The following is a 23,108-nucleotide window of genomic DNA, read 5'->3' as shown; positions in this document are numbered from 1 at the left end:
AGGGAGGAATATATATTTTTCAATATGTGATATAAGAGAAACCCTGTTTCTCTTGTGTGAATGCTTATTCCATTAATATATGCTTTGTTATAACAGAATAAAAAACAATAGCCAAATGTAATGATAATAGTTTTATCACATGAGCACCAGCTCAGGAAATATAGAGCAGATAGCAGACTGAAATGTGTGGCTGATTTTATCACAATACACAGTATTTGCAGAAGGAGGATAAAATTGTTTTTCTTTTCTAAGAATGTTGCAAGTTATTTAGCAATTGTTATGTCTTATAGTAGCTGCAGCTATTTGGTGGAAGCCAGCATATTGTTAAAACTGAAATGTACACATATTATTTCTTAACTGTATCTTTTTCTTGGACCCTCCAGTGACACAGTGGGTTAAACCACTGAGCTGCTGAACTTGCTGACCAAAAGGTTTGAATCCGGGGAGCAGGGTGAGCTCCTGCTGTTAGGCCCAGCTTCTGCCAACTTAGCAGTTCAAAAATATGCAAAAGTGAGTGGATCAATAGGTACTTCTTCCATGGGAAAGTAACAGTGCTCCATGCCGTCATGCCGGCCACATGACCTTGGAGGCATCTATGGACAACACCGGCTCTTCAGCTTAGAAATGGAGATGAGTACCACCCTCCAGAGTTGGATACAACTAGACTTAATGTCAGGGGAAACCTTTTACCTTTACTTATCTCTTTCCTCTCTTGTTTTTTTTTAAAAAGATTTGAAAACTTGGGTCAGAGGGAATGTCCTTTAACGGCTTTCCAAGCAGCAGAGGAACATACCCTGTCAATTGCTGCAGTTCCTGCCCAGGAAGTGATGACTGGGAAGACTGGGCCGGAAGTAACTGCACAGCTATGCAACTACATTGGTGATTTATTTATTTATTTATTTATTTATTTAGAACTTAGTCTTCTCACCTCCAACGAGGGACTCAGGCCGGTTTACAACACGGGGTTCATACACAATAATTTTAAAAACACCACATCAATAATACACTAATATAAACACATTAAAGTACTATCATATAATTCTATAAAGTACAGTCATTAGCATAAAAATCACTATTCATCCCCATCCGTCCATGTGGTCAAAAGCCATTGCCTCACTCATGAAATGCCAGATTCCAAAGCCAGGTCTTCACCAACCTTCTAAACGTCAGGAGGGAAGGGGCAGTTCTAATCTCCAATGGGAGAGAGTTCCAGAGAGTTCCAGAGCCTGATGCATTCTTAACTATCCACGTAAATGCTGGCTAAGGTGTATTTAAATTTTCACACAAAGATTATCTTTTCCACTCCATCAAAGTCAGTTCCTGAGTTATATCACTTAACTGTAGGCAAGAAACAGAGCAGGGATGTTGAATCAGGAGAACGTAAGTTCATATTGAGAGTGAATAAATATTGCTTAATGGTCCAGAAAGATGTGTTTCCAATTAAATGTAACATTGGCTCCATGGGTTAGCATCTTGACCGGTGGATTAGCCAGCTGCCATTTTCTTTCCTGTGTAAGCTCTTCACAGAAACACATTCCCAGTGATGGTATCTGGTAAAGGAGATAAGATTTCAGAAGTATTTGATTAACTTAGCTTAAGATGTTAGAAATGAGCAAGGGATTCATCACAAGAAGCCCTTTCACACACAGGAATATGAACTGCGGTGACTGCATCCTATGGAATAATGGGATTTGTAACTTTGAGAAACACTAGTGCTCTTTGGCTGAAAATTCTAAGCACTTCTTCCTAAATAGGAAAAAACCCAGGATCCCCATCGGAAGAACCATGGCATTTAACGAATTATGATGCAATATGAAATGGCCCCTGATACAAGAAACAATGACAATGGGGGTTTTTTTGGGGGGGGGGGGGTTGTGTCAGTAGCTACTTGAGAAACTGCAAGTTGTTTCTGGTGTGAGAGAACTGGCCGTCTGCAAGGACATTGCCAAGGGGAGACCCGGATATTTTTCCATCCTGTGGGAGGCTTCTCTCATGTCCCAGTAACTAGGCTACTAGTGATTACAGAATGAGTTCATGAAACAAAGCTATGAATACATTTTCAATGCAATGAGTTATTCTGTATATTAGGGCTTGTCTCCTGCAGGCAGGAATAGTCAAAGAAGTCACAGAATCTCCAATTCATGATTTGCTTTTTCTAATGGTCAAACTAGGAACTCAAGCTATAATTCTTTGTTTGCACATCATAATAAGACGATCATGAATCCTAGTTCAATAAATCACAATAAATCAACCACGAATGGAGAATCTTTCAGTTTTTTTAGCTGCTCATATTTTTAGGAGGATCAATTGGAAGCTACTTCAGGTAGTGTGTACCTGCCCACTGCTTAGTCCCCATTCCTGAGAGTTGGCCTCAAAGGGGTCCATGCTAGCAGGACAAAGAGGATCGTGGAATCTCATAATTATGTAGCAAGTTCAGAAGTTTTATCAGTTGTACTAAAGAGATTGCTAATTGAATTAATCTGCTTTGAATGTGGGAAGCCATACTTTTTCCATCTCTTTTGTAGTCCTTTTAGAACAGTAAATGAAAGGTCAAAGGTTAATAATGGATCACATGCTCTGGATGAAATAGATACTGGGTTTCAGTTCCTGACATCTTCATATGAGGCTGGTTAGATAAGAGATGATGGGAATGATCTCTCCTTGAAATCTTGGCTATCACTTGCTAGATGGACAAATGGTGTGATGTAGAATGAACTGCCTTTCTATGTCTCCAAGAGTACTCATGCATATTTGGATTTTATGAATGGAGAGTGGGGACAATCACATCTAAATGTCTGAAGTTTACACATTAAATAAGATGAAACTTCATTTCTTTCTGATATTATATAATGCCTTACCTTTCGGACAAACTGTGCAAAACTGCTGCTGTCCCTGGCAGGAAGACCCAATAATGGCCGAGTGAAGGAATCCAGAGATGAGCCATGACCAACAAGCAGGATGGTGCCTATTGTCAGAAACAACCACATATTAAAAGTTCTTCATTTGAACTATGCTCTGTAGTTGAGTGCTTTCATACTTATATGTATTCTAGATTGATTTAGAAGAACCTTGTGTGGGAAACAGTTGTTTTTATCATTCTATGACTGAAGAGAAAAAATAATGAAATCAAAGGTTACCCTGGAGTTACCTTTAGTTGCACAGGAGCCAATGATGTATTTTATACTTGCAGAACATCTGTTTATATAGTCATCATATCCTTCGGACGGCATCAGAGAAGAAAGAGGAAAATTGCATCTGTTAATGAAACCACCACTTGGTTAACACTAGTTGGCTGACATAAGACATCAAGTGTGGATTGTTCAAACAGTGACATGCAAAGATACAGAATGTGGGATGTCTGGCTCGACAGAAGTATGTGTGGAAAATATTTTGGAATCTTCATGGACAACAAGTTAAACATGAGCCCACAATGTCATGCAGCTGCTAAAAAAAGTCAATGGGATTTTAGTCTGCATAAACAGGAGTCTAGTGTCTAGATCCAGGGAAGTCGTGCTACCCCTCTATTCTGCCTTGGTCAGACCACACTTGGAATACTGTGTCCAATTCTGGGCACCACAATTGAAGGGACATTTCATAGTAGACATTTCATTACTAAGGGTAGATAATTGGTCCTGGGGCTTTAAGCTCAGCATATCAGGGTTAAGTAAAGTGTGATCTGCAAACTACCACTCATAAAAACACTGAAAAGCACAGCGGACGGGACTTAAAAAGCCAAAAAAACAAAAACAAGCAAAAAGACACTACAGAGCATGTGCAAAAATTACTCCCTCTGGCAAACCAAACACACAATAGTATATCCACACTCTCTTTTGGACTACAGCTCTCAGCATCCCCTAGAACAGGACCTTTAGGAGAGAAGGATGATCCAAATGCACTGCTTCCAAGCTGCAAGCTTTCTTCTCTTTGGATTTCTTTGAGAGCATCCCAATCCCTGAATATTTCCAATTTCCTATTCCTTGACTGCAACTCCCAATAATCCTCCAGATAGATTAGATAGATAGATAGATAGATAGATAGATAGATTAGATAGAGATAGGTAGGTACAGGCATGTAGCTGGGGGGGCGGGGCTTGAGAGGCTTCAGCCACCCCCCCCCCCCGCGAAATTCTCATGGTGGTCCGCAAGAAGGCCTTACTGGTGCATTATTTAAACTGTTACATTTATTCATATCATGATCTGATCACCATACTTAATATATCCCATATGCATGGGGGTACTGGAGTAACGATACAAAAGGTTTGCTAAAACTCTCTTTCACTCAGATTCAGCCCCCCCCCCGAATCAAACTCACCCCCCCCCCCCGAATCAAAATCCTGGCTACAGGTCTGGGTAGGTAGGTAGGTAGATCAATCAGGAGTACAAGAATAGGAAGAAAGGAGAGATAAAAGGAATAGAAAAAGGGGGAAAGGAAGGGAAGAGGAAGAAAAGGGAGGACAGAAGGAAAGAAAAAAAGGAAGGAAAGAGGGAGGGAGGGAAGGAAGGAAGGAAAGGAGAGAAAGAGGGAGGGAAGGTTGGCCACAGCAACCCGCGATGGGTACAGCTAGTTAAAAATAAATGTATAAGTGGTTTGACCCCAAATGTTCTCTAGGGGGCATGGAAGTAATTGTTCTACTTAAGGCGGGGAGGGCATTTGAGTCTCAGGCGAGATATTTTTAAAAGTAGGAAGTGGCAGATCATTTGGAGAATAACTGTTTCATTTTTTCCAGGGATGTTTGTGAGCACCCCATAACCTGCCCTGCTAGACACAGATGGCTTTGATAAGCCAAAGGCTTGCCTCGTTGGCATTAGCACTCACCTTGTACATGGTGGGTTTGGGATGAAGAGTTCCTATTAATAAAAACTAGACAAAGGGAGGGTGTGGAGCAGACAACATAGACCAGTGGTTCTCAACCTGTGGGTCCCCAGATGTTTTGGTCTTCAACTCCCAGAAATCCTAACAGCTGGTAAACTGGCTGGGCCTTCTGGGAGTTGTAGGCCAGAACACCTGGGGACCTACAGGATGAGAACTACTGATATCTACCATGATGTGAAATTACCTGACTGTCTTTTAACTAATTGAGCCTGACAATGATTGAGTGATGCCCCAAAAGGGTGGCACAGCCCTGTGAAACTATAAAAGCAAATGTACTGTCTTTGCTCAGGGTCCCTCCATTTTGGGGGCACCACTAGAGCTCCAGTTCTTTGTTTTTTTCTACCTCATTTTAGTTTTTCAAAACTAAGCTTTTTTCTGAGAGCAAGAAATGCTTGGTTACTTTGCCATGTCTCTAAAGCTGCACCTTTTAGATTGGGGTGACAGTGTGGTGGGGTTGTGTGACCCTCCATATGTCCAGAGGGGGCAATGTAATGACTTAACCCCTGACAGGCTGACAGTAGTCTATCATTGCACCATACCATGAAATTGAAAGAACCATTGAGCAATGTCTGTAAAGTACTTTAAAGTCTGTGAAAGTAATAGTAATGATACAGTACTTCCAGGGAGCAGAGTTGCTGAGTTTCCCAATTAGAGTAAATCGCTTTCTCTGTTTGCACCTTACATAGCCATTGGTAGATTCAATTACCATAAGACACGGTGATGACCAACAAACAGATTTGAAAAGGATTAGAAAGAGTTAAAAACTTTTGATCTGACATTAGCTACAGAAAATGCCTTTGTTGATATCCTATATAGCTCTGGCAGTCTAACCAGATGCTATATGGTATGTCTTTTCTGTTTTCTAAACCTGTGCATTAAATGAACGTTCACATTTAATGCTGTAACTCAGTGGTTCTCAACCTCTGGGTCCCCAGATGTTTTGGCCTTCAACTCCCAGAAATCCTAACAGCTGGTAAACTTCCCGGGGTTTCTGGGAGTTGTAGGCCAAAACACCTGGAGACCCACAGGTTGAGAACCACTGAGTTATAGCATTAAATGTGAACTTTCATTTAATGCACAGGTTTAGAAAACATACCATATAGCATTGATTAGAAACACAACCATATCTACAGCTGTTGGGGATGGGGACAGAATTCTTTCCCTTCACCCAGCAATCCTGAAAAAGTATTCATTTGTGTTTTATATTTGCTTTGGCAAAAATGTTCAAATACTCATTTCTTAGTAGAAATACCAGCTTCTGGATTTTTCTTAAGAGTTGCAGTAGCGATAAAACTTAATTCACTTTAATACACATGAGCAATTATTACTCCATCTAATCTATTAGCAGATGTTATTTGCATTTTTAAATAAAAAAAACCACACATTAAATGCAATGGTGAATTAAATATCATATGTACTGTGCCCCCCAGGCATTTGATGCTGGAGGGCATACATGTTGTCTCCACCATTCCTTTTTTAAAAACAACATGACTCTTGGCTCTGAGTTCCTTCAGGATGTCATGGGTAATTTTCATCATCTTCAAGCAACACAGTTATAACCCAAAGCAACTGGAAGGCACCGACTAGGTTGGGGAAAGTTGATCTAAATAAGAATTATTTAGATTTCTATGAAAAGCTCTAAAAAATCTTACATTGTTGTAACATTGTTTCTTGATAAAAGGAGGAAAACTCCTGTAGCTGTTTCCTGTTCTGCTTGTGGTTTTTACACATTCAGAAACTGCACTGAACCACAGAATGACATTGCCACAATAGGCAAGGGAATTTTTTTTTTAAAATTAAACATGTTTGCCCGGATGCAATAATTATAATTTCTATGCAACCATACAACAATAAAATACAAATATTCAGTTCTAGCAGTTTTACTTCTCACAGGAATCTGTAGTAGTTATTAAAACCCAGCACTTATAGAACCAGATAGGTTTGTTTAGTATAGCTCAGATGTTGTCTTCTAGTACATCCATTTAAATCCTGATTCAGGTAAATGGTTACTATTCATGCTAACACCAGACAAAGTTTGCATCTGTGTAATATTCAGCTACTTGAATTGATAATTAAAACACTAGTTAGACAGTGTTTCATCCTGTTGGTTCATTTTGCATATGAATGTTTGGTTGGATGGTTTCTTTCTGTTGATCATAGCTCAAAATATTTAGGCACAATTTGAGAAATGCAGCACTTACCTGTATGTAGTATCTACACTATAATTGATCTCTGTCAGTTCTCTTTCTGTCATAAAAGAGGGAACTGTTGTGTTTGCCTCCCACTTAGTCCATTCAAAGAGTCCGGGTTCAATACAAATTTTAACCTTTTTCTCCAGCTGAAGCCCTGCAACAACCAAAGCAGATATTTTAATGGAGTTCCTCATTTGCATCTGTTTATTGCAGTGGTTCCCAATTTTTTTATTATTTTTTTACCAGGAACCATTTGACCAGGGACCACTTTGACCAGGGATCACTCTCCAACATTAGTACCAAAAGGGTTACAAATCAGTTTTTGATCAACTTTAGATTTGTTTTGGTTATTTGGGGTGCTGATTCAGAAAATTGCATTGAATAGACCACATCAGCTCTAGTTTCTGATACATAACATATGCCACCCAGTAGTCACCATCTGCTTGCCCACAGAAAAGCATATTTAATAATCTAGAGCCTATGTGGTAGTAGTAATCTTTTGTGGGCAGTCAGCCTCTCCCCCCTCCCGACATACCCGTTGCCTCATCACTATAAGAGGGTTTCGCAAGACCAGTTGCTCTTGTTGCTGCGTGTATTCGAGGCAATGGTGTAGTTAGTAATGGTGAGGCCGTGGACCATATTTTTGTTCTTGTGGACCACTGGTGTTCCACGGACCACAAGATGGGAACCACTGGTTTATTGGATTCAATAACACTAATTAGAATACATCTATATTGAGATATGCAATTCCTTCAGAAAACATCTGAATTTAGGACTAAAGTGAGCTGTGTTTGAGATATTTGTCTGAGGTTTTTTTTTGTTTTCCAAAGGAATCTAAAGCAAAGCAAGGGACTGCATATTTTACTTTTTTCAAATGTAAACCCCTCTTCTTCAGACAGCAGAATCTTTGTTGGCAATTTGTTTTTCAGAAGATGGAATACAAAAAAGTATGTTTGCCAGGCTCTGGAACTGGGCATACTCACTAAGTACAGAATGGTGGTTGACTGTAAATAAAACATCAGTGGAGGTGGGGAATAAGGAGCAGAATAGAATCAACAAGAGGAACTCAACTAAAATTCCTCCATTTTTTTGCCCTCAACCTCCTGTACTAGATTTCTAGAAAAATCTGCCAAAGAACCAATAAAACACAGACAACTTATGCTGTGATCAACCAAGCAGTGTCCATATTGTACCTACCTTCCAATACATGCTGGGCTGTCTGGATACAACGTAGTGCTGGAGAAGAATATACACAGCAAACCATTACTTCCTTCTCTAGCAGAGCTTCACCTGACAATGAAAAAAATCCATAAATAGTAATAATCCCTCAAAAACATATAAGATTTTGAAAAAAAAATGTTTCATTTGACCCCCCCCCCTCCCATATTGGTTTATGGAACATTTTTTTTGTTTCTGATTGAATTGCTTTAATTTTTAAAAATATGAAAGCACAATAGATGAGTTGAAAAGACATGTTTTCAGATTGGAATAACCTGCAAGGAGCTGCTGTTACAAAATAATTTTCATAGCAGGCAAATCTCATTAAGAAACTCTGTAATAGATACCTGGATAAACATCACATGGTCTAAGAAAGCACTGCAGACATTTTGATTTATGTGGGATTGTTTGCTTTTATATCTGGGTTATTTTCTCTTTAGAGCTCTTATAGGCAGCTGAGACATTACTCTTTCCCTTTTGCCTGGAAATGGAATTAAAGTGGATTTTCCGCACAAGGACTTGTGTTACATTATATCCATCAGTGCCCCTTCTATAGTCATGATACTCCATACTTGCCTGTCCCCATTACACTCCAAATGAGACACCATCATATTGACTTGAATCGATTGAGCATGTCCTCTACTGTAAATAGTAACACTTGTGCTATCAAGAGTCACCATTTCTCAAAAACATTATGAATAACCTACCTGAGAACAGCAATTACAGGAATATGTTTATGAAACAAACATATTCCACTGACAGAATATGTTTGCCCCATAAATAAAATGCCACAATGTGGGAAGACATTCGGATCACAACCACAGTTAGATAGAAGTAGACAGCTGCCTCTAGCAGCAAATGCTGAGTGTTGGGCATAAGTGGATGAGAGAACAGAACTGTGTTTAGCACATAGTCTCATTTGCAGCCCCCAAATTGTCCTGTTGCAGTGAAAGAGCAAACACTGCTTAGTATCAAAGCATGGGTTTTTTTTCATCCCAGGAACGAATTGGGAAACTGCAGGCATGATTGAACCTCCTGTCTGGTTGGGTTCTCTACAAGGGCACCATTTGGTCCTTTTGTCAACCCCAAATTGCATGTAACAGTGCATGTTTATTATGACAAAGATGATAATTGAGTTTGAAACCATGAATTCTGCTTATTCAGCTTCTCATCAATATAGTAGCTTGCTTACCTATTAGTCTAGACTGGAATATACCACAGGATGATAAAGGAGGGTCATGTTCAAAGGCTATGGTACTATCTTTTCGATTGGGTAGATTGGAAGGGAAATTTAGGTCTGCTCGACAATATTTTCCTAAAACAAAACAGAATAATAAACATGCCAAAGTTGTCACAATCAATCTAAGCCATTTACGCTGTATACATTTACAATCTGTTACTGCTGCTGTTGCTGTTACTTCTACAATGTTGGTTCTTTTCAGCATGCAAGTTCCCCCAAATGTTAACTTAAGTGATATTATGTAAAACAAACACAAATGTGCTTCTGTATTAATTCACATCGACATTATATCAAGTTCTTTGCAAGTATTGGGAGGGTCTTTGTCCTTTCCAGTGGTTTTTATAGGGGCTAGGCAGGCCAATTATTGATTACTGTTACCATGATACATGGCTTTAAGTCAAACAGCAGTTTGTACTTACTATCTGGAGCAAAACACTGCTGTAGCCAAGACTTCCCAAACACCTCGTCTACCCTTTCTCCATGGCGGATCACTAAAAGGCCTCTTTGGCCTGGGCTTTTCCCAGAACTCTGGAAGAAATTGTATTTCAGGTTTTATTAAAATTAATGCTGATAGGAGTAGAAGAAGGAATAACAATGTTTGCATTGAGGGCTATGTGCCTCTGGTAGACAAAGATAGTTTGCGCAGTTGGGTGTTTTTTTTTCTTCACTCTTTGTTCTATCTCTTTCTCGCATCGAGTAATGTATGATAGTATAAAAGATTCAAAATCCAGATACCTGAGAAGTACACATTTCGGCTACATTCCTTGGCATTGGACTTGGGTTCTTCTGTTTAATGCATGGTTCAGTTTGATTCTTGGGAGATTGTCCAGGGGCTAGAGTAAAAACATATTCTCTGCAAGGAAATATTGGATTTTAATGAGAGGGAATGGGAGTTCAGGGAGTGAGAGAATCTAAGTCCATATTTATCCCTAAAGTGAAACACAAGGATCACTCTATGCAATAGAAAGGTGATTCCCATGATGGCCCATACATACAACTTTAGCAAAGAAGGTTGAGCTTAACAAGATCCTTTGAAAACGTATAACCCATGCTGAGATGTTATTGGTAAACTGCCCTGAGATCCTTTGAATCCCTTTGAATCCCTTGTAGTCTGCAGATATTTTTTAAAATCTTGTTTTCAACAACAACAACAACAACAACAACATAATAATAATAATAATAATAATAATAATAATAATAATAATAATTTATTTGTACCCCATCCTGTCTCCCCAAGGGGACTCAAACATGTCAGATTATAGTATTATTGAATGCTGCCAATTAAGCTAGTTAGGTGCTGCTCAGCTCCTAGGGCATGTTAAAGATATTGGAAGCAGCAGACACATGGCTACAGCGGAGACACCCCCTTAAACCATTCATGATAAGGGGGTCTTGTATAGCTTGTCTTCCCAATTCTAAGGTAGACAACAAGGGAAACATGTAACTGATAGATACAAAATAGAAATAACAATAACTCAAAGTGAAATTGGAAAAGAGCCCTGGCATAGGTGAGCATTGCAAGATGTTGGGAGGAATGTAGGAAGGTGATTTGCTACTATAAGGGGTAAAGGAATGGCTAAAATGGTGATTCAAAGTGGAATTACCACTGTAGCATTAAGGTGGGGTGGGGACATAAAAATGTATCAGTTGGCACATATAATCTTAGTCCACATGTTGCTCACATCTGACAGAGATGGTCAATGATGGCCACAAGCTACTTGCTGCTCAGTATGTGGGCCAAATTGCCATGCAGAATACAGAAACTCTAGCATTGCCTAGTCATGGGTATTTTATAATGCAGGCATACTCTACATTGGTATGAGATAGAAATCTTTTCCTTCTTAAAAAGTAATAACTATGGGTTTTTTCTATACTTACTATTTTCTATACTTACACAACATGGTAGGATACAAACATTGTTGTCCTTTATGCAATCACCAGAAATTTTCTATCCAGCTTTGCTTTCATTACTGAACTAAAAGGACAGTATCCTTGAATGGTATCCTTGAAGACACTGGCTTGACTTTGAAGGAATTGGTGGTGGCAACAGCCAACAGGGAACTCTGGTATGGGCTGCTCCATGAGGTCCTGAAGATTTGGAAGTGACTGAACAAATAAACAACAACAAAAAGGACAGTAGTTGTCCTCTCCTCTTACTAAAATTTACCTTGAGTACTTTGAAATTGGCCACTAGGGGAAAATATCTAGTAGCAAAATATGCATAACTCTCAAGAAGAAATTTGAATCCAAGCAAAACTAACCTGTGTTTCACCCAGGTATCTGACTCATTGGCTTTCTCTGTGTAATTCTCAGGAAGAAATCCCCGGCATCCCGTTCTGTGGGAGACGCCTATCACCCAGCCATTGCAAGCATCTGCTGATTGTACTCGGTCAACATATATTAGATCTCCAGCACCTAGCATCAGCTCATCAATGTTCTGAGGTTTATACTGAAACAAAGCTCTCAAAACCTAGGAGAATTCAAATAAGAGAGTGAGAAAACAGAAATTGGGAGAATATGCTACAATTATTACTATTTTGTCAAATAAGTGGAAACACTGTGATCAGCTTTTCCTTTTTTGGTACCTTGCAAATCAGTTAGATGTATAAGAGAGCAGTCCTACATCATTATATTATTGTGTTGCCATACCACAATATGGAACTAAATCTATTGTTTTCAACAGGCTACACTTAATAAGAGATGATATACTTTAAGTATTGCCAGCAATCAGATTGTACTTGAAACAGGACATGCCTTAGGGTAGAACTGAAATAAACTTTCCAAGACTGCTTTGTTCTTGCGCTAACTCAGTTGCCGCATAACAGGCTGACAGTGTGAATCTGGTGCATATTACTCTAACATGTGTTGATGATATCTGACTGCTTCCTGTCTTTCTATGTCCAATTTACAAACTCCCATTTGAACACTTCTTACATCATCAGCGCTTTATCTTTTTTGCAACCAGAGTGGAAAATTAGGACTTTACTGCATGATGCTGCAGTTAGGGATAGTAGCAACCTACTGGCACAGTGACCATGCCTATCACAGACCAAAGCACCACACAAGTATGATCCTTCAGCACCCCATTCGATGCCATATGGATATACATAGTAAAATAAGCATATACATTAAAACAATCATTAAAAACACGTCAAAACTTAAAACTACTTATTTAAAATTACATAATCCAATATCTGAGGCCGTTTCAGGGTGTCACTAAACTAATCTATGTTCTCTTATTGCACTGGTAGATTACTAACCAAACACTTGGTTCCACATCCACGTCTTTAGCCTTTTCCTGAAGGTCAGGAGGGAGGAGGCTGATCTAATTGAAATAATTTGTGATGTCTTATACTGTTTAATGTTTTTTTATCTATTATGTTTTATGTAACTGATTTGTTGGAAACTGCCTTGAGTCGCCAATTGGCTGAGAAAGAAGGTATACAAATACAGTAAATAAATAAATAAATAAATTTTGCAATGTCAGCAAAAAGTAGAATAAAAATGCTGAGATCCTATATTCCCATGGACAATTGCTGGGCCACATGCTCTACCATAGTGGTAGAGCATGTGCCCCAGCAATGTAGAGGATGGAAAAGGATGGGGAATTTGCTCCAAATTTGTTATGAGTTAAAAGCCAGTCTTTTCATGTAAAATACAGATTGCTTTACTTTGAAAAAAGTGATATACAAAAAGCAAAATTAGACCTTGAACATTGTTAGTAACCTCAGAGAAATCTTAAATATTGAAGTCTGTGTCTTCAGCACTAACAGAACCCCCTGCAATGCAAAATGGGCAGTTCAGATTAGAGCCTAGAATCATGCTGATATTGGGAGTTGTGTTCCAATTTTTTCTGAAGAGAAATGCTTAACACTTGTGCTGCTAAACAGCTAGAAATAGTTTTTTTCCCTAATTTTAAAGAAGCAGGATGACATAAGTATGCACATACCTGGTAATGGACAAACCGCATGTCTCTTGAATACAAAGCCGCCACCCAATTGCAGCTTTGCTTTGGATTGATTGATTTGGCCAATTGTTCCAAAGTCTTTTGATGGTGAGGATAAAATTTGTTGGCCAATGTTAGATGTAGCTGCTTGGTGGAAGGTTTGACAGAGCAGTCTATAGATAAAATAACAAGCAGTATTGTTAGATGACATTATTGTAAGATTATTTTCCAGAATTTTATTCTGTATTGTTTTCCATGACAGGACTGAGTTACACAATAATCACAACATTGTCCAAAGTAGGTCCCATCAAACTCATTGGGACATACCGCCAAGTATAAGTTGTAAATTTTCAGCCTTAATGGTTCCAGCATACGTACATAGAAATTGATGTGCTTCCAAAGCTGCACACTATAAGATGATGCCTGGCTCAGTGTGATATCACAAGAGGGGATTGCACATTGCACACATGTTTTTATGTTTTTAACTGCAATATGAATCAGTAGGATTTAGAATTTTTTAAATAGAAAACAGTCAGGGAGAAAATTTAAATATCCTTTCCCAAAGTGCAGTTAACATAATCTGCATTGGTTCCCTGTGATTTCTTCTGAGAAAAAAAGAAAATACATTTAGTTGTGTATTTTGAGAATCTTATTAATTTCAGAGAAAGCTCTATATGAATTTCCTCATTGCACAAGGATCCCCTCTTGTGATATCACACTGAGCCAGACATCATCTTATAGTGTGCCGCTTTGAAAGCACATCAATTTCTATGTACGTATGCTGGAACCATTAAGGCTGAAAATGTACTCTATCAGCTCCAGCTCCTCATGCGGGGACATGAGAGAAGCCTCCCACAAGGATGATAAAAACATCAAATCATCCAGGTGCCCCCTGGGCAACGTCCTTGCAGATGGCTAATTCTCTCACACCAGAAGCAACTTGCTCCTGACACGACAAAAAAAATTGCAAACATGTTTGGGAAGGGTGGATTTGTGTTTTTAAGTAATTGGGGGAAAGATTTACAATTTAAATAAAAACCCTGATGAACTTCCTGAACTTAAAAAAAAAGTTGAGATACACATTATGCATTTAATTAGTATGCCAACTATAGACACTGCCAGAATGAGCACAAACTACATTTTGTTGGAATGGAAAAACCCACAACTTCATTGGTTACACCCTAATAGGCATGGGCCACAGCATGGCACTAAATTCAGTCATAGGTCGAGTAACCTGAAAACCTGCAGTAACTTTCTCACTAAGCCTGCATACTTAGTAGCATTGAAGTAGCAAATACAGAAATCCATCCAACTGTGTACTTCTCTTGCTACCTAGGAGTGAAGCAAAGTATTCTATCCACAAGCTGGGCATTACCTACTTGACACATCCAAGGTCCCCTAAGAAATCCCAAGTTTGAAGGTGCATGGATTCATTTACTCTCAAATTGGAACAGGCCCTACCATGCCAAAAAAGGTTAAAGTTGTGACAATATTAACAATGCAGGATAGCCAAAGACCAATAGAAAACACAGTATTTTCTGTTGGTCATGGGGGTTCTGTGTGGGAAGTTTGGTCCAATTTTATCTTTGGTGGGGTTCAGAATGCTCTTTGATTGTAGGTGAACTATAAATCCCAGCAACTACAACTCCTAAATGACAAAATCAACCCCCCAACCCTACCAGTATTCACATTTAGGAGTAGCAGGTATTTGTGCCAAATTTGGTCCAGTGAATGAAAATATATCATGTATATCAGATATTTACATTACAATTCATAACAGTAGCAAAATTACAGTTATGAAGTTGCAACGAAAATAATTTTATGGGGGTCACCACAATATGCAGAACTTTATGAAGAGGTCATGGCATTAGGAAGGTTGAGAAATACTGTACTAAGCAATCATCTTACAAAATTTTTAAAGCTGGGGGGGGGGGGGGTTCGACATGTCAATCAAAGCCAACTGACTGTTGGTTGAGGGCACTTCCACATAGCCCTTTATCCTAGGAGTGTCTGCATTTTAAAAATGCAGATGTTCCTGGGCCTTATCCACACCCAACCCATAAAGCATGTGCTTTCTAGGGTGGGTGTCCAGATGTTCTTCTAGGACTGGCCTGGGATAACATCTAGAGACCCTACCCTCCTCCCCCAAAGCCCCAAAGCATTTTTAAAAGTAAGGAAAACTTACACGGCCTCCGTTACAGTGTTGTTAGAGTTCTTCCAGTGCATAGAAATGAGGTGCCAGGAGAGCTCCCCCTCCCATTCTCTTGGTGCATCATTTCTATGTTTTCCTTACTTCTAAAACGGCTTTGGGGGCTTTGGGGAGGGGGGTGGGGTTCCCACAGTTTTCAGGACTAATTTAGTCCAGAAAACTGTGGGAATGGTGTCTGGACTGCAGTCCAGACACCAGAAGTAGTGAGTTTATCCTGTGCCTTTCAAGAAGTTGTGGAATAAATCCATTATCCAATTAATTTGCTACAAACCAGGGTTTTCCAGGTTTGTGGTGAATTAATTGCGGGTTGGCCAGAACGTCATCTGGACAGTCCCATTTTATTGTTATTTTATTATTCCAATCATTCCTGACAGTCAAACATAGTGACTGTAATCAACTGGTCTTTCTGATCCATATTGAAATCCAGGTAAACTGTGTGCAGCCTTCTGCAGAATTGAAAGAGCCCTAGACTTCTGGACTATGGCACTTGTCCTTGCTTACTTACAGTTATACTCTGCAAATGCACAGTCTCATTGACTTGGAGGGATGTATTTGTGGAAAGGTAGCTTCACCACTTTCATATTTTTAGAACTTGGAAAACTTACAAGTATTGAAATGGTAAAATCTCAGAATGATACTGGCTCCTGATTTTCAGTATTGTTACCTGCGAAGGCCATAGCCTCTGTAGCAAAAGCTGCAGCAAATGATTTGAGGATATTTGCAGGACCATCACTAAGGAAAAAGCCAATGTAGGAGCTGGAGGAATGAAGTGAGAGGGAGATGATGGTGGGGAAGCAGATGGAAAAACGGTCACCTGCTCTCTTTAAGGCTTCATATAAGTTTTCAATTTTTTGATCTTCACACTGAAAGAAAAAAAAAACAGGTTCCAGGTCTTCAAGTATGGTGGTCTTTTGTTCTAGGCTGTTTTATAAACTGCACTGTTTAGTGTTTACACAGAACTTGAAAAAAAAAACCTTTTTGCCTATAATTCCCCAAATGTCCTAGTAGCTAGGTGATTCTGGGCTAAGTAAGCTCAACAGTAACCCTTCCAAATTCTGAATTTATATTCTTTTACCACACCACTCTTATGGCAATCACGCTGTCTAAGCAAATGATAACATACTATTATTGGAACAAGCACTTTTGCACCTCTCTGCAATTGCGCAATACTTTGTTGATGCTTTGTTGATGCAAATTCCCATGATCTGTCTTCTGCACAGCCTTGCTTCCTACCCATGTTTGCCCTATCCAGCATATATGCCCTGCTCCCCCCTCCTATAATGCTGTAACTGCATAGACTTGCAGTATCAGTATTATTGTGAGACCTCCACTTTGCAATATCAGGATACAGAAGAAAGAAACTATTTCACAAGAAATAGTGTTGGAGCAATGGCAGTATTGAATTCAGAGACAATCCAATGGCGGTTCTAGTGGAATATAACTAAAGGACAGACATGGCTGTGATAACCCCAACCAAAAGTGCTTTTATCCTGCCATAATTGAGTTTTATCAGCCTCATGTAATAAAGTCCTTCAAACAGAACATGGCTTTATTTATTTTGCATCACAAACATTGCATACATAAGTATAAAACTGATAAAAATAGAGGGAGCACAAGCAGCTAAATAATTTTTGACTAAAACTGGACAAAACAACTGCATTGTCTATAGCTTTAAACAATTCTTCCTCTGTACATGAGGTAGGGCATTGTGGACAAGCATTCAGGTGCAGAGTTATTTGTTCTGCTTCACAGTTGCACAAGGTGGAGGATTCTTGTAGGTAGTTCCATTTTGTCAGATTGTCTTTTGATCTGCCCACTCCACTTCTGAATCTGTTCAGGGACTTCCAAGTTGACCATTCTTGGCTTGCCCCTGGAAGCAGACCCTTGTGGGGGACCATCCAATTGGGATTTCCTGGTTTAGTTGCCCAGAGGGGTACTCTTGCTGTTGATGGGCGAATCTTAAGAGGAGTGGTGGTTCTCATGAAGCTTTTCCTTTATTTCAACCTACTGGGAGGAGGCTGATAGCCATGCAGTGGAGGGCTTTCACAGTGTTCAACCTTATTTCTCTCACAGTTAGCAGCAACTTCCTGTTGCACATGGGGGGGGGGGGGGGAATGCCAGCTAGCTTGTAGAGTTTATCAACCGGTGTAGGTTTAAGACATCCTGTGATTATTCTGCAGGAATAATCACAGAACATGGTGAAAATAGGGTAAATATCCTGGAGAAATTAAAAATGGAAAACACCAAAATCAACTTTTGAGATGAAAATGCAATAACTCCAAACTGAACACTGTTGTAATACATCAAGATGAGCTACTTACAAGAGAGCAAGAGAGAGAGAATGAACACGATGAACATTTCTCTATTACATCACTTCAACCACCATCATTGCACAGTAAATGTTTGACTCACCGTAAAGAATTCACAAAGGGTGATATGTGGGAAAATCTCATGGGCTCTGTTTTTTCCACACTGTTGTTTGCTTTCTCTCCAAAATTCTACTAGTGTGTCATTCAGTGGTCCTGCTGGGCACAAATAAAGGGCATATTCTTGTGGGATAGGATCTTCTAAAGAGGGATCATTGCAGTGAGAATGCAACCTACAATTAACAGAGGATGTATTAAGATTAAAAATAGTGCAAGCACTCTTCTATCCACAAAAGGGCAATGGGTATCTATGCCAGCAAATTCATTTATGCTAAAACAAAGCTCCATGGATATAAATGAAGTACAATTGGTACCAATTTTATTTGTACACTCCCTAGGGTCTTGCAATAAATAGATGTATACAAATTGTTTAATAAAATAAAATAGTTTTAATAGATGGTTGGAACTGAAGGAAAGTGTTCTTGTGGGATCAAACTGGTTTTGTATCTGCTTAACCTAAAAGTTGGGGGTAGGTGGGTTTTGAGCAGGCCTCTAAACTAACCAGCCTGTTGCTGGAATAGTTCATTCCCTTGATATATCCATAATCATGCCATCAGACTGTAGGGCTTTGGAAATGGTGGAAGCTTTCCCATTTAACCTCATTTCCAAGGCAATAGGGGATGTGGTGATGCAATGGGTTAAACCCTTGTGTTGCTGAACTGCTGACCTGAAGGTTGGCAGTTCAAATCTGTGGGACCGGGTGAGCTCCCACTGTTAGCTTACAGTTTAAAATCCAACACAGCAGTTTGAAAACATGCAAATGTGAGTAGACAAATAGGTACAGCTTCATCGGGAAAGGCATAAGATGCTCCAAACAATCATACCAGTCACATGTCCAGGATGTGACAACACGGGATCCTCAGAATGGAAATGGAGAACAGCACCTCCCCCAGAGCCAGACATGAGCACTGTCTCCAAAGCCGGAAATGAAAGGAGAAGCCTTTGCCTTTGTTTGTGTTTGTGTGTCTCATTGTATTGTAACAAGGCATTGAAGGTTTGCTGGTATCTGTTTATACTGTAATCTGCTCTGACTCCCCATGGAGTGAAGGGCGAAGTATAAATAAAAGTGTATTATTATTATTATTATTATTATTATTATTATTATTTAAAATAACAAAAATGGGGCTTTGCAACCACCAGAAATAGCATAGCCGCAGCAATTAGAACACTTTAAAAATAGAGTAATTATTTATAGCCCAAAAGCAATTCTTAAAAAAATGTTTTGGCCACACAAACCACAAGGACATTAGAGAGGTGGCTAGAGAGCAGACTTCAGTATTTATCTGCAGAGCTCTGTGACCTGTTTCAAGTGAACATTTGTTGCTATTTTATGCCTTTAATTTAGCTCTGACTTACAACCTATCATAATATTTTCTTAACATGACTTATTCACAAGAGGTTTTCTATTGTCTTCCTCTCAGGATCCGAGAATATGACATGCCCAAGGTCACTGAGTGGGTTTTCATTCCTGAACAAAAATTCAAATTCCAAAGACCTAGTCCAATTCTCAAAGCACTACACTATAGTAGTTCTTGTACATCGCTTGTGGTCAATCAGTCAAGGCATTAATTAAAATTTAATGACCAACAGTCACTCCTTGGCTCATGTTTATCACTGGGCCTCCATATGTTTACATCCATTTTTTCCTCTTAAAAACCAAAGGTGCTCCACAATGATCAGTCATAAAAGGTCATAAAAGGTAAAGGTAAGAGTTTCCCCTGACATTAAGTCTAGTCGTGTCCAACTCCGGAGGGTGGTGCTCATCTCGATTTCTAAGCCGAAGAGCTGGCGTTGTCCATAGACACCTCCAAGGTCACATGGCCGGCATGATTGCCTGGAGCGCCAATACCTTCCCACCAAGGCGGTATGTATTAATTTACCCATATTTGCATGTTTTTGAATTACTAGGTTGGCAGAAGCTGGGCCTAACAGTAGGAGCTCACCCCGTTCCCCAGATTCGAACTACCAATCTTTTGGTCAGCAAGTTCAGCAGCTCAGCAGTTTAACCCACTGCGCCATCAGGGGGCCACCAGTCATAGAAAAGTTAACAAGCCATATCTTACACATATAGCATTAACTGGCTTATGAAATAATTAATTCTACCGTACAACCATGTGATATGAACTTCATGTCTTGAAGATGTACTTAGCCAGGTTCGCTGTGTTTGTCCCTGACTTGGGATGGTTTCTATGACACCTTGTTTGAAAATATTCCTTGCTCCCACTCACCATTTTGTTGCATCTTCTACTGACTTTTGCCCAGTAGCTGCCAAAGCTTTTAGCCTGAGGAGAGCACAATAAACTCACATTAAGTAATGAAAGCCACAATCACATTGAATCAGAATAACTTTATTTCTGATATCAGTTTGAAAAGATGCTTTGTGAACATGACGCCTTATTAAATTAAACTCTGATCCTGAAAACATACCTAGCTTCCTAAACTGCTTCTCATAGGACTTAGCTTCCAAACCTTGATCATTAGTTGCTCTTCTCTGGGCACATTCCTGCTTGTCAATACCCATCTTGAATTATGTTGCCCAGAAATGGACACAATGTTCTAGCCCTAAAGAAAACAAAACACCCTTTTCTGCTTCCTTTCTGAATACCAGTTTACTTTTAAAGCAAGCAGGGCTGCCCTAACCCATTTATCCAACATGTAAAATATATAGTACCTGGAAAAGTTTATTTTTTTTCTTCCTTCCTCATACACTCTCCCATTCTTACATACTTTAAAGTAAAAGCAGAGGCAGCCCTAGGTAATTTTCAACGGTAAGCAAACAGTATTTTGCCCGCCCGCCCCCCAACCAATCACTGATATATATATATATATATATATATATATATATATATATATATAGTTCGTCGTGGGAGTTCTGTGTACCATATTTGGTTCAATTCCATCATTGGTAGAGTTCAGAATGCTTTTTGATTGTAGGTGAACTATACATCCCAGTAACTACAACTTGCATATGTCAAGGTCTATTTTCCCCCAAAAGCGCTTCAAGGGCGCCCCTGGGCAAAATCAACTATACTGCAAATGCTTACTTTGCGTAATGGGTTGAGCCACCCCTGAGTAGAAGCCATGATTTTAAACTGTAAGCCAACTCAGTTAGTTATATACCAGTAAATAGGAGAGGAACTGTATGCAGTAGAAGAGATACTTACGCTATATGTACAGAGAATCCATTCATCAAGAGAGGCTCCAGTAAAGACTGGCTATTTCTATTTCTGTGCTTGCTTAGGACTTTGGAATATAGTGGTATCTCAGTTGCTGCCATCTCTCTCTTTCTCTTCTGCGAATGCAACGTAGACAAAGGTGCAGAGAAAGAGTGTGTAGGCAGAGTCTCCTGTGATAAAAATCAAAACCTCAAAACCTCCTTCGATCTTTTTTGACACAAGTTGACATCCTGTTTTCACAGCATGGTGTGGCTCTTAAAATTATTGCTGCAGACAGCCTCAAAGTGAGGGGAAGGTAAATACCTTGGACTGAATGTGGATTACAGGTTACTGGCCCACCCTGCCTCAGAGCTATACATTTCATTTCAGTGACTGTTCGCAGATTAGATTGGTGCCTTCTCTGATGTAAACCGATTTCCTCAAAGAGGAGTTGTCAGTATGAATGAAATGTTCATGTAGAATATTTCTTTGTATGTTAAATTATAAATACAACATTTTCAACATTCTCTGTGAATATTGGAAGAGATTCTGACAGCTAAATGAGCTGTCAGTATTCAAGACACAATTGAAGACCTATCTCTTTTAGTAGTAAAACTATAAATTTTAAATTTACATTCTATTTGTATTGTATTTGAACCTTTGTACTACATATTTTATGTGTTTTATATCTATACTTTATGGTAATGTGTTTTAACTCTATTGTAACCCACACTGATGGAACAAGCATGCTCCCCTGAGGCAGGCCATTCTTCTGTTTTTCCCATCTGCTTCTCTGGCCCTCGAATTCAACAAAAAAGCCTCTGTTTTGTAGTAGATTTCCTATGAAGTGGGTGAGGTGGTAGTCCTTTGTGATATTATACATTTTCCTCAGGAGAAGGCAATGATTTACAGTGTCATAGGCTGCTAACAAGTCTATGAAGACATCTATGTAGATACTGTGACTGTGGCACAGCTGGCTGGGAGTCAGTGTTGCACCTCAGAGTAGATTCTCCTGGCTACAAAACACCAAACTGCACACAGCCAGAAGTCTTTATAGTTTATTAAAAATAAAAGGTAAAAATTTCTTAAAAGCAAAGGTTAATGTTCCAAAAGATCAATATAATATAGCACTTTGAAGCTTAATCCAAAAAGGCACCAGCGAAGCAAAAGCCCAAGAGAACATGACAAAGACCTGAAACCATGAACACAAAAACTGCAAGATAATCTAGCCAAGCAATGGCAAGCTTCTTAGTTGAATGCAAAGTTGCTTTGACGAAGGTTTGGTCTCAAACACACTGCTTAATACCCTTACAAAACATGAAGGCGCTTCTTTGGCCTCTGACCTCCCTCTTGTTAGCTATTCTCTCACTCCTTTGAACTCGGAATTCCAAACGGTCAGCCCGATCTAAGTTTCCCATTTCATCAAGGTCAGTCTGTTCGTTAGTGTCAGCCTGTTTCCCTGCTTGCTCATTATCAGGTTGTGAACCGTCCTCCTTCTCTGAGTCAATCTGCACCTGCACCTGGCTATTTTCAGTATCAACACTCTCATGCCTTGCTGTGAGAAACTGCACTTCTTCACTGTCTATAACAGGGACATTTTGAACCAGACTGTGAACCTAAGTCCCATCATCCTCATCAGAAACACTCTCTGATTCCAGCTGAGTCACAACAGTCAGTTGCATTAAGATCACTACTGACTGAAAGGTCATGAGTTTGAAGCCAGCCCAGGTCAGAGTGAGCTCCCGACCAAAATTGTGTAGCTTGTTGTCGACCTTTGCAGCCCTAAAAGGACAGTTGCATCTGTCAAGTAGGAAATTTAGGTACCACTTATGTGAGGAGGCTAATTTAAC

At 39.4% G+C, this 23,108-nt stretch overlaps 1 protein-coding gene across 1 annotated transcript; it reads right to left on the bottom strand.

Moving 5' to 3' along the window:
- Positions 1-183: 183 nt before the first annotated feature.
- Positions 184-21,430, bottom strand: UBASH3A (ubiquitin associated and SH3 domain containing A). Its single transcript, XM_060770280.2, has 14 exons — positions 21,268-21,430; positions 20,332-20,385; positions 18,090-18,276; positions 16,342-16,540; positions 13,472-13,641; positions 11,784-11,992; positions 10,258-10,375; positions 9,942-10,050; positions 9,475-9,597; positions 8,262-8,354; positions 7,074-7,218; positions 3,149-3,255; positions 2,859-2,965; positions 184-1,550 (listed from the first exon to the last, which is right to left on the bottom strand). Exons 1-14 carry the CDS (start codon positions 21,378-21,380, stop codon positions 1,413-1,415), a joined length of 1,872 nt encoding a protein of 623 aa, XP_060626263.2. The 5' UTR covers positions 21,381-21,430; the 3' UTR covers positions 184-1,412.
- Positions 21,431-23,108: the final 1,678 nt, after the last annotated feature.

Source organism: Anolis sagrei, chromosome 3, assembly GCF_037176765.1.
Source record: "Anolis sagrei isolate rAnoSag1 chromosome 3, rAnoSag1.mat, whole genome shotgun sequence".
NCBI lineage: Eukaryota > Metazoa > Chordata > Lepidosauria > Squamata > Dactyloidae > Anolis > Anolis sagrei.
The sequence above is the reverse complement of the archived record's forward strand: the minus strand, read 5'-3'. Positions and strand labels throughout refer to the sequence as shown.

Bases quoted from the DNA above. Each gene is read 5' to 3' on its own strand.
- UBASH3A (XM_060770280.2), bottom strand. From the start codon at position 21,380: ATGGCAGCAACTGAGATACCACTATATTCCAAAGTCCTAAGCAAGCAC. The intron at 11,993-13,471 runs GTATGTGCATAC...GAATTCTCCTAG, and splicing joins TGCGGTTTGTCCATTACCAG to GTTTTGAGAGCTTTGTTTCA. The intron at 3,256-7,073 runs GTAAGTGCTGCA...TTTCATTAACAG, and splicing joins AGTGTAGATACTACATACAG to ATGCAATTTTCCTCTTTCTT.